Source organism: Scylla paramamosain, chromosome 7, assembly GCF_035594125.1.
Source record: "Scylla paramamosain isolate STU-SP2022 chromosome 7, ASM3559412v1, whole genome shotgun sequence".
In the NCBI taxonomy this organism is placed as follows: Eukaryota; Metazoa; Arthropoda; class Malacostraca; order Decapoda; family Portunidae; genus Scylla; species Scylla paramamosain.
Window position 1 is genome coordinate 34,028,116 of NC_087157.1, and position 15,000 is coordinate 34,043,115.

The 15,000-nt window shown below is 41.4% G+C and overlaps 1 protein-coding gene and 2 long non-coding RNA genes across 5 annotated transcripts in view; 1 reads left to right on the forward strand and 2 right to left on the reverse strand.

The window, feature by feature from the left end:
- The window catches only part of LOC135102429 (probable glutamate receptor), a 29,498-nt gene extending 24,346 nt beyond the window's left edge, over positions 1-5,152 (forward strand). Inside the window, exon 5 of the mRNA XM_064007719.1 lies at positions 4,928-5,152. Coding sequence (XP_063863789.1) covers positions 4,928-4,993 — 66 coding nt within the window. The 3' untranslated portion in view covers positions 4,994-5,152. The remainder of the gene's footprint in view (positions 1-4,927) is intronic.
- LOC135102432 (uncharacterized) lies at positions 3,002-4,370 on the reverse strand. The gene is made up of 3 exons (XR_010269662.1): positions 4,256-4,370; positions 3,602-3,797; positions 3,002-3,129 (listed from the first exon to the last, which is right to left on the reverse strand). It is a non-coding gene; the product is annotated as an uncharacterized LOC135102432 (long non-coding RNA).
- On the reverse strand, positions 4,375-11,009 carry LOC135102431 (uncharacterized). 3 transcript variants are annotated; one of them, XR_010269660.1, is made up of 5 exons: positions 10,787-11,009; positions 9,455-9,604; positions 7,641-7,821; positions 4,943-5,033; positions 4,375-4,457 (listed from the first exon to the last, which is right to left on the reverse strand). It is a non-coding gene; the product is annotated as an uncharacterized LOC135102431 (long non-coding RNA). The 3 variants fall into 3 exon arrangements; XR_010269661.1 differs by lacking the exon at positions 10,787-11,009 and adding an exon at positions 6,010-6,183 and having other exon boundaries at positions 9,455-9,913; XR_010269659.1 differs by lacking the exon at positions 10,787-11,009 and having other exon boundaries at positions 9,455-9,896.
- Between the last annotated feature and the right edge of the window lie 3,991 nt (positions 11,010-15,000).

Below are 15,000 nucleotides of genomic sequence, written 5' to 3' on the forward strand. Positions count from 1 at the left end.
GTGGGAATCGCACTGAGTCTGTACCGGTCCGTGCGCGGCGCCTTCAGGGGCGTTATTTTGTTGTGGTGTCTGGTGGCACGGACAGGGCGAGGCGCGTCGGGCGGCAGCATGTCTCTGAGACGCGGATGATGCAGTAGTCCCTTCCCAAACTTCTCCAGAGCCTCTCGGTGCCTGGTGGATATTCTGGACAGACTCAGGGTGGTCAGGGCTTCTTCATAGGTGGTGTATGCAGGGCCAAGGATGACCCTGCACGCCCTTTTCTGCACACTCTCTAGCTGTAGCTGTTGAGTGTGTGTGAGGGAGGAGGACCACGCTGGGGAGGCGTACATGAGTTTGGGGAGGATGAAGGTGAGGTACACCCCCCTTAACTCATCTGTCGGCGTCCCCAGCGACCTGAGTCTGCGCAGCATGTACAGCCTGTAGGTAGCTGATCTCACGGTGCTGGCGACATGCTGCTTCCAGGTCAGCTGGTCGTCCACCGTGACTCCGAGAAGCTTGGCACATTGGACCACCTGGAGGGGGTGAGGGCCCACTGTGAGCCGGGGAGGGGGCACTGGTACAGAGGAGGTACAGAAATGCATCACCACAGTTTTGCTGTGGTTGATGGTCATCCTGCTCTCCTCTGTCCACGTCTGCAGTCGCTCCAGAATTGCTTGCAGTGGCGAGTAGTCCGGGTTCTTGTTGGAAACTGGGACGCCCACGGTGCAGTCGTCCACATACTTCCAGCGATGGGGGGTGTCGGTGAGGGCGTCGTTGATGAGGAGGAGGAAGCATAGAGGACCCATCTTGGTCCCCTGGGGGACTCCACATGTCAGCTGTTGGAAATTAGAGACAGAGCCCTGATAGCGAACGGCCTGACGTCTCCCTGTGAGGAAGTCGGCTAGCCACGCTATCAGATTAGGAGGGAGACCCAGACTTACTGCCTTGCTGATGACAACAGTGTGATCAACTAGATCAAAGGCTTTTTTGAAGTCGACAAAAGCAACAGCTAGAGAGGTGTTTCGCTTGTCCAGGTGGCTGTGGATGAATTCAAGGAAGCTGGTCAGGTAATGTGAGGTGGAGGTGGCTTTAATATTTCCGAATTGTCTGATATCCACGGTGTTACAAATTTTGGTGTATGCCCAGTCATATACAAAATCTTCACAAATAAGGCTAGGGATGGGGGTGATAGAGACTGGCCTGAGGTCATTGAGTGACTGAGGACTGGAAGTTTTGGGGATGGGAGTGACATAAGATGTCTTCCAGTCCGCGGGGCAAGAGTGTTGGGAGAGTGAGGCGTTTATTATGGAGCATAGCGGTGTTGCTAGCTCTACAGCAAATTCCTTGTAAATTTTTATAGGAAGGTCAGTGTGTGTGTGTGTGTGTGTGTGTGTGTGTGTGTGTGTGTGTGTGTGTGTGTGTGTGTGTGTGTGTGTGTGTGTGTGTGTGTGTGTGTGTGTGTGTGTGTGTGTGTGTGTGTGTGTGTGTGTGTGTGTGTGTGTGTGTGTGTGTGTGTGTGTGTGTGTGTGTGTGTGTGTGTGTGTGTGTGTGTGTGTGTGTGTGTGTGTGTGTGTGTGTGTGTGTGTGTGTGTGTGTGTGTGTGTGTGTGTGTGTGTGTGTGTGTGTGTGTGTGTGTGTGTGTGTGTGTGTGTGTGTGTGTGTGTGTGTGTGTGTGTGTGTGTGTGTGTGTGTGTGTGTGTGTGTGTGTGTGTGTGTGTGTGTGTGTGTGTGTGTGTGTGTGTGTGTGTGTTTATAAGACAGAGAGAGAGAGAGAGAGAAGAGGAAGGAGAAGTTAGTGAGTTTGTGGGAGTTTTGGGGATGAGTTAAGTTAAGGTATCTAAGTGTTAATCAGGGGATGTTAGTTTGTGGTTTGTTGTGAAAATAATGTTTGGGAGGGAGACACCAAAAACAGAGACACAGAGAGACAGAAACAAGCAGGACTATGGAAAGACGCAGTAAATAACCGTCTAACAATCCGCTGCGGCGTTCCCCTGCGTGTTGGTGGTTCGGCATTCAAGGTTTTGCACTCTGTTGGATAAAAACGGTTAGGAAGACAGGACGGTAGGAAATTACCTCCTCTCCTGTGTGTCACCACTAAGTAAACATGCACACACACAAACACAGGACACTTGCTCGCTATGCATGGTGTCTTTTGGGGGTGCTGCCATCCTGGGGGGGGCGTCTCCAGCCAGCTGTTGTAGTAGCGGACAATATTGGTGTGGTTGAGGTTGGCCAGGGCCGTCACCTCCCTCTTCACTCTCTCAGCAGATGACTTGCTGCAGTGGTGGTGGTGGTGGTGCAGTGTTAGTGTGGTTGGTGGTGTTGTACGTTATGTACAAACAAACACACATATGTGTTATCCTAACATAGCTTTATATATTAAGGAAAGAGAATGAATAAGAAAGGAAAGATATGAATGAAGTATATAGGTGAAAGGAAAAAAATAAAGGAATAGAGAGAGAAGGAGAAAGGAAAAATATGAATGAAATAGAGAGAGAAGGAGAAAGGAAAAACATGAATGAAATAGAGATGGAAAAAAAAACAAGGGGAAAAAAAATGAATGAAGCAAAGAAAATATAAAGTATAAAATACATAAGAAAATTCCCACTATTTGCCATCTTCTTCATAAATCAACACACACACACACACACACACACACACACACACACACACACCCTGAAACATCTCTCAATGTCTCTGTTTGTCTTTTTCTCTCTCCATCTCTGTTACTTTATCCCTGTCTCTGTCTGTCTCTCTGTCAGTGTATGCCTCTTGGTCTGTCTAACCCTGCCTCTGTCTATCTCTCTCTCTGTCAATGTATGCCTCTCTCTCTCTCTCTCTCTCTCTGCATCTCTGTCAGTCTATCCCTCCCTCTCTCTCTCTCTGTCTGTCTGTCTGTCTGTCTGTCTGTCTCACAAATACTCACACATACACACACTCACTTGGTTGGCAGGTTGATCCTCTTCACGGCATACTCATTCTCATCCAACTTGTTCCGCACCTGACACACCACGCCAAGCCCGCACCGCGCCAGACGCTGCACCAGCTCAAAGTCCGTCAGGTGCCTGCAGAAGGGACAAGTGGTGGTGGTGGTGGTAGTGGTGGGGTGGACTTCTTAAGACTTCTGCCAACACCACTACTTTCAAAAGGCTGTAGTTGAAGTGTCACAGGTTTTTAAGGGTGTTTTTATGGTTATAGTAGGAGAGTTACAAGGTTTCTATGTTATTAACACGAGAAACACTACTTTTAAAAGGCTCTGGTTGAAGTGACACAGGTTTCAAGAGTGTTTTTATGGTTGTAGTGATAGATTAACAAGGTTTCTACATTATTAATAGGAGAAACACTCTTCATAAAATGGCTACCTGGTTTCAAAAGGCTTTAGTTGAACTGACATGGGTTTTAAAGGTGTTTTTATGATTATAGTGACAGATTAACAAGATTTCTATGTTATTAATATGAGAAACAGTCTTGAGAACCCAGCTATTCATCTCTGTGGCCTTGGAAAACAGTGGTGGTGAAAGAGCAAAGCATTTCTGAATAACAGACTCACCTACAGTACAAACTAACACACAAACTAACCAATTAACTCAAAAACTAACCCAACCTAACCTAACAGACCAACCTGGAGGTGTACTCAGTGGAACAATCTGATCTCTCCATTGTAGGAAGAGTGTCCTGGGATGGTGGGGGGTTGGGTGCCAGCAGGGCCTTCTCCTCCCCCTCCTGTGGCTGTGCTGGGGGTGGTGGTGGTGGTGGTGGTGGCGGTGGCAGGGCCTGGAACTGTATGCCCATCCTCTGCATAAGTTCCAGGATCTGTGCTGAGAGTAGTGATGAAGAATGAACATTTTTTGTGTGAACCTAAGAGAACTACTACGACTACTACTACTACTACTACTACTACTACTACTACTACTACTATTACAAGAACACAAGGGCTGGTGCAGCAAGCCATCAGGCCTACACGTGGAAGTCCCTGTACAAAAAACACCTGACTATTTTCACCTGTCATCCCCATCCATAAATCTGACTGTCTTCTTTTAAGGCTCTCTAATGACTCAGCAATACAGGAGCTATGAAAGATGGTTACACACATTTGAGTGAAGTGTGAATAAAGGCTGAGGATTTAAAAGATGGTTTGACATATTTGAGTGATGTGTGAATAAAGGGTGAGGAAAGTGTCTTCATAAAAAGAGAAATTATTGAATATTCTGTGCAAGAAATGAGATGAAAAACTATCTTCCTCCTCTTCTTCTTCACAAACAATGCAGTCTCTCACCCAATATGGAAGCAAATGTGCATGATCTGTGACGTCCCTTCATCCATGACTGTCTCCTCCTCCTCCTCCTCCTCCTCCTCCTCCTCCTCCTCCTCCTCCTCCTCCTCCTCCTCCTCCTCCTCCTCCTCCTCCTCCTCCTCCTCCTCCTCTGTGGTGGGGCGGTTCCAGGGGCGACTCAGGTTAAGCTGGTTGGTTAGGTTGTCTGGCAGAGCGGAAGTTAGGTTAGGTTAGGTTAGGTTAGGTTAGGTTGCGTTAAGTTAGGTTAGGTTAGGTTAGGTTACGTTAAGTTAGGTAGAGAGAGAGAGAGAGAGAGAGAGAGAGAGAGAGAGAGAGAGAGAGAGAGAGAGAGAGAGAGAGAGAGAGAGAGAGAGAAAATACAAGCTATCTCATTGGACATACATCTAAATTGGTGTACACAAGCCTTACCTAATATGTGTATGGATGTGTGAGCATATACCAGCATCTCTTATGAGTCTGTGTGTGTGTGTGTGTGTGTGTACCAGCCTTACCAAGTGTGTGTGTGTTTCTAAGTGTACACCAGTGTTTGCGTACAAGTTTACATGTGTACACCAGCCTTAGTAAGTATTTCAGTGTGTTTTTAATTGTATACCAGCATGAATTTTGTGTTTTTTTAAGTGTTTGAGTGTTTATTTAAATTATCTGTTATCCCAGCCCCTCCAGACCCACCTATGGCATACAGCGTCAGTCCAGAGTACAGCCCCAGGTTGGTCTCGTTAGCCCCGATGAGGATGAAAGCAGGAATCATCATCATTAGGCCCTGTGGATGGTGAGGGTGGTACAGCAGGCAGTGGTGGGTTAAATAATATTGTTACTGATAAATTCTGTTGTTTTATATTATAATTATTTGGCTACACAGTAAAAATATAGATTTGAAAATATACTTTGTAAACCTCAGTAACTTCCACTACAGCCTGTTAAACTAGAAACATGAAAACACCCTTGAAAACCCCAGTAACTTCCACTACAGCCTGTTAAACTAGAACCATGAAAACACCCTTGAAAACACACACACACAGGCAACCCCCTCCCGGCCACACACACACACAAACAAAACAGACAATTTACATCAAAACACTTGCAAAAACAGCCCCAAAACACCCCAAAACAGACAATTTACATCAAAACACTTGCAAAAACAGCCCCAAAACACCTCCAAAACACCCCAAAACAGACAATTTACCTCGAAACACTTGCAAAAACAGCCCCAAAACACCCCAAAACACCCCAAAACAGACAATTTACATCAAAACACTTGCAAAAACAGCCCCAAAACATCCCCAAAACACCCCAAAACACACAAGCAGAGGAGTGTAATGAATTAGTAAGTGAAAGAAAGCAAGAAAGTGTAAAGGAACAGATGATAATGAAAAAAAAAGTGATTTAAATGAGATTGTCAAGATGTTTTGATGGTTTATGGTAAGGAAAATGATAGAATGGGTTTGTAATGATGACAGAAAGGAAGGAATAAGAGGGAAAAGTAAAGAAATGAGGAAAGGAAAAAGAAAATGATGCTTTACCCACAATGCATCTCTCTTTAACCACATTCAGAGACACAAGGAAATACAAACAAATCACAAAACAAGCAAACACAAAAAATGAAAGGAAAAAAAAAGAAGATAAGTAAAAATTATACGAAAACAAAAAATGTACATAATAAAAAAAAATAAATAAAAGAGAGACAGAAAGAATAAATTATTGAACACACACACACACACACACACACACACAAACACCTCAGGCAGCAATTCCTGGAAGAAGACAACAAAGAATATTATGTTAGCCACAGCGAGAGTGAGTGCGTAGACAACCGAGGCCGCAAACCACCCAGTACTTCCCCAGCGGGAAAACGCGGCCCCCACAGCTGGCCCGACGGTGAAGCCTATGCTGAATGCCACGCTGATCAGTGCCTGTGGGTTAAGGGGAGGTTAGGTTAGGTTAGGGTTAGTTAGGTTAGGTTAGGTTAGGTTAGGTTAGGTTAGGGTTAGTTAGGTTAGGTTAGGACACACTGATAACACACCACAATATAAATAAGAAATAAAATAATGCATAAGAAAAAAAACCACAACCACAACACAACCACAACCACTACAACACTATACCCCAATATACACAAAAACATCCCAAAACACTCCAAAAACACACCAAAACACCCTTAAAATACCCCAATATACACAAAAGCATCCCAAAACACTCCAAAAACACACCAACACACCCTTAAAATACCCCAATATACACAAAAACATCCCAAAACACTCCAAAAACACACCAAAACACCCTTAAAATACCCCAATATACACAAAAGCATCCCAAAACACTCCAAAAACACACGAACACACCCTTAAAATACCCCAATATACACAAAAACATCCCAAAACACTCCAAAAACACACCAAAACACCCTTAAAATACCCCAATATACACCAAAACATCCCAAAACACTCCAAAAACACACCAAAACACCCTTAAAATACCCCAATATACACAAAAACATCCCAAAACACTCCAAAAACACACCAAAACACCCTTAAAATACCCCAATATACACAAAAACATCCCAAAACACTCCAAAAACACACCAAAACACCCTTAAAATACCCCAATATACACAAAAACATCTCATTCCTGATCCACATTTTATTATAGTAAGTAATGAGATCTTTTAATGGTTGATCAGGAAGTGGCTGGCTGGTGATATGGCGGAAAGCTGGCTCTGATGGAGGTTAGTTTTGCAGCGCCATTAACTGCTGAATTAATTGTCTTACAGCGAGTTGATTACTATAGGCATTTTGTAGACCTAGTGTTTTTACTCTTCGGTAGACTGCTTGGACCCAGTGAAACCAACAGCCAAATTACCCCAAAACACACAAAAACACACAAAAAACATCCCAAAACACTCCAAAAACACACCAAAACACCCTCAAAATACCCCAAAACACCACAAAACACATCAAAACATTTCAAAAACATCCCAAAACACTTTAAAACACACCAAAAGTCCCAAAACACCTCCACACCACAAGAACACCCCCTAACCACCCCAAAATACTCCAAAACACACCAAAACACTTCACAACACACCGAAATACACCAAAACACACCAAAAACACCCCAAAACACCCCAAAAACACCTGAAAACAACCTCAGAACAATGAAAGGGAACAAAACACAAAAGAACAATAAAAAAAAAAAAAACAAGAAAACAAGCTGCAATATCAGGAACACAAACAAACACACACACACCCTACAAGCAAACAAACAAACAAAGATAAATAAATAGATAACAGGATAAAGAAATAGAAAAAAATCATCATAAAAACAAACTAGAAATCTATAAAGCAATACAAAACGCAACATACCCACATACCACCAGACAAGACAGAATGGAACCTTGCAGGGACGCTGATGTGATATGCTGGTAATAAGCCACACAGACTTATTACCACACAGAGGAATACAAGCCGCTGGAGTCATGCTTGGGCTAATAGTCAAGGAGAGCAGGAGACAGAGGCACCACCACCGTCAAGCTGCGCAGGTCCAGGATCAGACTGCCGAGCACAGTACATAAATAAATAAATAAATAAATAAATAAATAAATAAGTAAATAAATATGATAAAACAATAACAAAACAACAACAACAACAACAACAACAACAACAACCACATAAAAACTGATGACCCCAACCAGTCACCATGACCTCTAGTACAAGGGTCACACAGGGCCACCACACTGCGACCTGACACAAACATAAACAAGACACCTTTTATGCATGAAGGACAAGTGACCTATGACCCAACAGTGACCCACAGTGACCCAACAGTGACCCACAGTGACCCACATTGACCCACAGTGACCCAACAGTGACCCACAGTGACCCACATTGACCCACAAGGCCTAACCTAACCTAACCTAACCCAAATACACTGAAACACAAGCGATTTTCTTTCAACACACCAAAAAACACACATTTCTAGCCAAAAACACTTAAATAACACTTAATTTCCTTTCAAAACACCCCAAAAAACACTTATTTATGCCCAAAAATACACTAACAACATGTAATTTCCTTTCAAAGCACCCAAAAACACACTTTTCTATCCAAAAACACTTAAAACAACACATTCTCCTTTGAAAACACCCAAAAAAACGCTTACTTCTACACAAAAACACCGAAAATAACATATAATTTGCTTCCAAAACAAACAAAAAACACACATTTCTAGCCAAAAACACTTAAAAACACTTAATTTCCTTTCAAAACACCGCAAAAGCACTCATTTCTTGCAAAAAAAACATCGAATAACACTTAATTTCCTTTCAAAACACCCAAAAAATACACATTTCTAGCCAAAAACACTTAAAAAACACTTAATTTCCTTTCAAAACACCCCAAAAGCACTCATTTCTTGCAAAAAAACATCGAAAAACACTTAATTTCCTTTCAAAACACCGCAAAAGCACTCATTTCTTGCAAAAAAAACATCGAATAACACTTAATTTCCTTTCAAAACACCCAAAAAACACACATTTCTAGCCAAAAACACTTAAATAACACTTAATTTCCTTTCAAAACACCCAAAAAACACACATTTCTAGCCAAAACACTTAAATAACACTTAATTTCCTTTCAAAACACCCAAAAAACACACATTTCTAGCCAAAAACACTTAAATAACACTTAATTTCCTTTCAAAACACCCAAAAAAACACACATTTCTAGCCAAAAAACACTTAATTTCCTTTCAAAACACCCAAAAAACACACATTTCTAGCCAAAAACACTTAAATAACACTTAATTTCCTTTCAAAACACCCCAGAAGAGACACACACCTACCAAAGGACAGCGAAAAAACAACAATTTCTACCCAAACAAACTTGAAAAACACCAAAATCTAAAAAAAAAATACAAAAAAATAAAAAAAAATATATAAAAAAAACATCCCCTGCCTTTTTAAAACGCCACAGAAACGAAGAATTCACTTAAAAAAAACACTGAAAGCACGACTATTCCCTTTCAAAACACCAAAAACTCTCACTTCTATTCCAAAATGCCTAGAAAAAAAAATTGCGTATTTAACTCAAAACACTTCATCTTATATTACAAGGCTGCCACATCACCACCACCACCACCACCACCACCACTACTACTACTACTGCTACTACTACTAATTTTACTTACCTTTAAAACGCTGGAAATTCAGTGAAAATCTTTTCTTAATATTTCTTCTTTTCCTTCTCCTCTTCCTCCTTCCCTTCCCTCTTCTTCCTCCTCCTTCTTCATTTCTCCTTCTTTCCTCCTCTTTCTATTCTTCTCTATGCATGAAAACAGCTGGAAAATATAGGAAATAACACTAAATACTGATGGAATGGAAAGACACTGGGAGGTGGGAAGGTCCAGGGTCTCGGTCCCCGGATGAAGGCGGCTGATGACGTCACGTCCGCCATATTTACGTTACGCAAATGATTTTGAAAATGACCCCTCGCAAAAATGGAGCTAGGCCGGAATGCTTTACATATTATGAAAGGGCATAATTTTAAATTAATTCTGGACATATAAAAATATTCCAAGCTTCAGTGATAATAAAGCTATATTTAAATAACTATATGAAAAAGTGTTCGAACAAACGCGATAAAAAAATACATTCCAAAATCCACAAATCTCATTTCTCACGAACACAATACACTTTAAAAAATCGAAACTATTTTTACAAGCAATCAGAAGTTAACCGGAAGCTGAAATAAATAAATAAATAATTTATAAATGTCGACTTTTTGAGTGTTCAACGGGTCTAAAACCCCTCTAAAAGTCCACGTATTTCACTCAAAAGCATCATAACATATTTAAAAGACAATAAACGATTTTTTGAGCCCATAAAATCTTGCCTAGCGGCTGAAATAAAAAATTATGTTTGGCGGTATGAAAAATTTAACGGCAAACAGCAACACTTATTTACGCTGAAACAACCTCATAATCGACATGTTTCCCTTAACACTCGCACGCAAAACACTCAAAACACCACCAAATATTTTTACAAACCATAAAATCTTAGTTAAAAAGCCTAAATATATAAGTTAAGAAAATAGAAAAAATATTGGAACCGAGGGTAGACTCTGGCAATCCATCATGGCGGCCGCGGGAGGGCTGGGGGGGGGCTCAGATGTAAACAAGATTGGCTATCTGTCTTTCCTTATTATTTGTGGTTGTTATGAAGGTTATTTATCTATTTTCTGGATTAATTTCAGCTGTGTGTATGCGTATGTGTGTGTGTTTGTGTCTGTGTGTGTGTGTGTGTGTGTGTGTGTGTGTGTGTGTGTGTCTATATATATATATGTATGCGTATGTGTGTGTGTGTGTGTGTCCGCCTCTATTCCATGATAAATAGCATTATTTTCTCTTCTCTTCTCCCCTTTTGCTATTAAGTATCAAGTATTCTCCAGGTATTTCCAGTGTTTTCCAGGTAGTGTCGTAGGTTGAAGCCAGACCTCTGCTACCTGTCACTACTAAACTCACCTTAATTGACCTCCTGTGCCTCTGTGGTCCCGTTCCCTGGTGTTTAAATGAAAAGAGGACACACACACACAACCGCACTGCACGGTGTTTCCCAGGTACACTGAGGAAGACAATAAAAAATAATAAATAAATAAAAAAAAATCCCAAAACGCCTGGAGCAGTCTGCCTCCCTCCCTCGGTGAAGGAGGTGGAAACAAGCGGACCCTCACCATAGGGTACAACCGGATACTTTAATTATATGGCAGGAAATGCGAGGGTACATTGACTTTATAAGCGAATAGAAATGAAAATATGTCACTTGAAGCACTGTGAGGTGTTAAGAGAGAGAGAGAGAGAGAGAGAGAGGGAGTCGGTTCCCCGCGCCAAATAGCCTATCACTTATAATTAAACCTTTAAATTGACGGAAACTCGAATAAAAGCATAGAAAACGAGAGGACTGAGTTTATAAGCGAACCTTAAAATTAATTAGAAGTTATGAAAGACACAGTAGACTGTTTATAATGATACTGAAGACTGAAAGAGTGAAAGGGTTAGCCTATCACTCACAGTTAGGGAAACGTACGTGGGTGTGTGTGTGTGTGTGTGTGGAAAGATATAATTGTTTATGTACAGTCTCTCTCTCTCTCTCTCTCTCTCTCTCTCTCTCTCTCTCTCTCTCTCTCTCTCTCTCTCTCTCCTCATTTTACGAAGCATATCACCAACTGCACGTTTATCAAGCTCCATCAGAAATTATACGCATTTTCCAGGGTGCTTTCAAGACTCCATCAACAAATTTAAGGGAGAATCTTTACGCATTTTCAAGGGTGCTTTCAAGATTCCAGAGGTACATTATCTGTAAGACTGGAAATATTGCGTCACGTCTCAGCAACCTTTAAAAGCAACTACAGGAATCCAGGAGAGAGAGAGAGAGAGAGAGAGAGAGAGAGAGAGAGAGAGAGAGAGAGAAGGGAAAAATTGTGTTGAATCTTATTTTCGCCCACCATGGTTGCCTGAGCGGAGAAAAAGTTACTGAATTTTACGCTATTTCTCACTTATTTGTTGAGCTTTTGTATTCTCCTTCCAGGTGGACGTAAAGAAAGAGTTGACGTATCCATACATGCCTTCAGAATTATCATAGTAAACATAATAATCAAGAAATGTGTATTAATGTGTGCAGTGATGTTCGGGGCGATCGTGAGGGTAGCTAGATGGAAGGAAGGGAAAGGCTGTATATATTTCTACTTGTAATGAAGTTAATAGTGAATATTTTTCACTGAATTTAATAGTGTAGACGCGTCAGTTATTCCCCTGTGTACACTATTAAAAGAAACGTGAAAATCTCTCAGGTTACTTTACAAATTGAGAAGGCACGTCTGGGGTAGCCTAGCCTAGCCTAGCCGACATGATCCAGTGGCAAGATTTATAATGCTTGATCAACTGAAATTAATAATATTCCTGATACTTTCTCCAGTATTTTAAAGGAAGATTGGAGTTTAAAGAGTGTTTCTATTATTTTATTGATAGTTTGACAAGGATCTTAACATAAGAACATAAGAACATAAGAAATAAGGGAAGCTGCAAGAAGCGACCAGGCTTACACGTGGCAGTCCCTGTATGAAACACACCTACCTATTTCCATCTGCTATCCCCATCCATAAACTTGTCTAATCTTCTCTTAAAGCTCTCTAGCGTCCTAGCACTAACTACATGTTTACTAAGTCCGTTCCACTCATCTACCACTCTATTTGAGAACCAACTTTTTCCTATCTCCTTCCTAAACCTAAATTTTTCAAGCTTGAACCGGTTATTTCTTGTTCTACCCTGGTTGCTGATCCTAAGAATTTTGTTTACATCTCCCTTGTTATAACCCTTATACCACTTAAAGACTTATATCAGGTCCCCTCTTAACCTACGTCTCTCTAAAGAATGTAAATTTAACAGCTTCAACCTCGCCTCGTATGGAATACTCCTCATCCCCTGTATCCATTTAGTCATTCTCCTCTGTACTGATTCTAATAGAGCTATATCTTTCCTGTAATGTGGGGACCAGAATTGCACCGCGTAGTCTAGATGAGGTCTGACCAGCGCCAAGTAAAACTTTAATATTACTTCCGGCCTTCTACTTCTAACACTCCTAAAAATGAATCCTAGTACCCTATTTGTCTTGTTTCTGGCTTCTATGCATTGTTTCCCTAGACGGAGTTCAGGGCTAACTATAACTCCTAAATCTTTCTCGTACCCTGTACCTACCAGAGTTTGGTTGTCTAATGTGTACCTATTGTGTGGGTTTCCTCTACCTACGCTAAGCACTTTGCATTTATTGATATTAAATTGCATTTGCCATCTATCCGTCCATTCATTCATTCTATCTAAGTCTGCCTGCAAGGCGGTGGCATCCGATTCTGACCTAATTAATCTACCTATCTTTGTGTCATCCGCAAATTTACTAACATCACTACTAATTCCACTATCCAAGTCATTGATATACATTAGAAATAACAATGGCCCTAATACTGATCCCTGTGGCACCCCACTAATTACATAACCCTACTCGGATTTCGAGCCGTTTATTACCACTCTCTGTCGCCTGTCACTAAGCCATGACCCTATCCAGCCTAACACCTTCCCATCTATCCCGTGTGCCCTAACCTTTCTCAGGAGCCTTTGATGGGGTACCTTGTCAAATGCTTTACTAAAGTCCAGATATAAGATATCATAACTATCACCATTATCTACTGCCTCGTACACCTTACTGTAAAAACTTAACAAGTTTGTCAGGCAAGACTTCTCCTTCGTGAAGCCATGCTGTGACTGATTTATCAAGTTATGTTTGTCTAAATATTCCCTAATGTTCCTCGCTATTATTGACTCTAACATTTTACCTACAACTGAAGTTAAGCTGACAGGTCTATAATTAGACGCTAAAGTTTTATCTCCTTTCTTAAAGTTGGGTACTACATTAGCCTGCCTCCACATTACTGGTACCTCACCCGACTCCAGTGATTTCCTAAAGACAGAAACTAACGGCTCACTAATAATCTCTTTACATTCCTTAAGTACTCTGGGATATATTTCATCAGGTCCTGGTGACTTGAACTTTTTTAGCCTATCTATCTCCTGTTCCACTATCTCCCTAGTTATGGAAATATCTGCCAGCTTCTCATTCTCATCTGCTCTAAACACCTGTTCACTATCTGGCATATCCTGCATGTTTTCCTGGGTGAAGACAATTAAAAAATAATCATTCAGAAGTTTACTTATTTCCTCCCCAGAACTAACCAGCTCCCCATCTGCTGCCTTTAATGGACCTACAGTATCCTTATTCTTCGTCCTGTATACCTGATAAAATCCCTTGGGGTCCGTCTTCGCCTGGCTGGCTACCTTTGATTCATAATTGTCCTTAGCTTTCCTCGTTAACTTCCTGACTGTTCTAACTAATTCATTATATTGTGTCCTTAAAACTTCTTCACCTGCCCTTAATCTCCTATATATACTTCTCTTACGCCCTATATAATGCTTTAACCTAGCAGTCATCCATTTAGGGTCATTTTTTTGTGATCTTATTGTTCTATACGGGATATTTGCTAACTGACCTGTATGAACTTTATCTACGAAATATCTATACAATTCATCTACATTTACTTCACCTAGTCCCCTCATCTCGACCCCTACCATCCTCTCCACTCCCTCATCTACTCGCCTCGACCTCACCTCTCTCATTTCAGCATGACCTGACATTCCAACATACTCACACCTAGCTCCCCCCTTCCTCTTTCCTCCTCCCTTCCGGACACATCTTCCCTCCTCTTGTCCTACACCCTCACGCCTCACCTCACCTCTCTCATCCTGCCTTATCTCCCTGAACTCCGTCCCTGACCTGACCTCACCCTGCATCCTTTGCCAGTCCACTCCTTGGAGGTACCTTTTTAATTCTTCAAAATCTGCTCTCCTAAAAGTCAGGTATTTTACTAGTGTTTTTGTTTCTAACAGCTTCTTCCCATTCTAAATTGTACCTAACTTCCCTATGGTCACTGTTACCTAGCTGTCCTCCAACCTCTACCTGCGTGACTGCTTCCTCCCTGCTAGTAAGAATTAAATCTAGAATATTATTCCCCCTTGTGGGTTCTACGACTACCTATTTTAAAAAATTATCCTGAATTACCTTAAGAAATTCCTCTGCTTCCTTGTTACCCACCATCAGACTCCAGTCGATATTCCTAAAATTAAAATCTCCT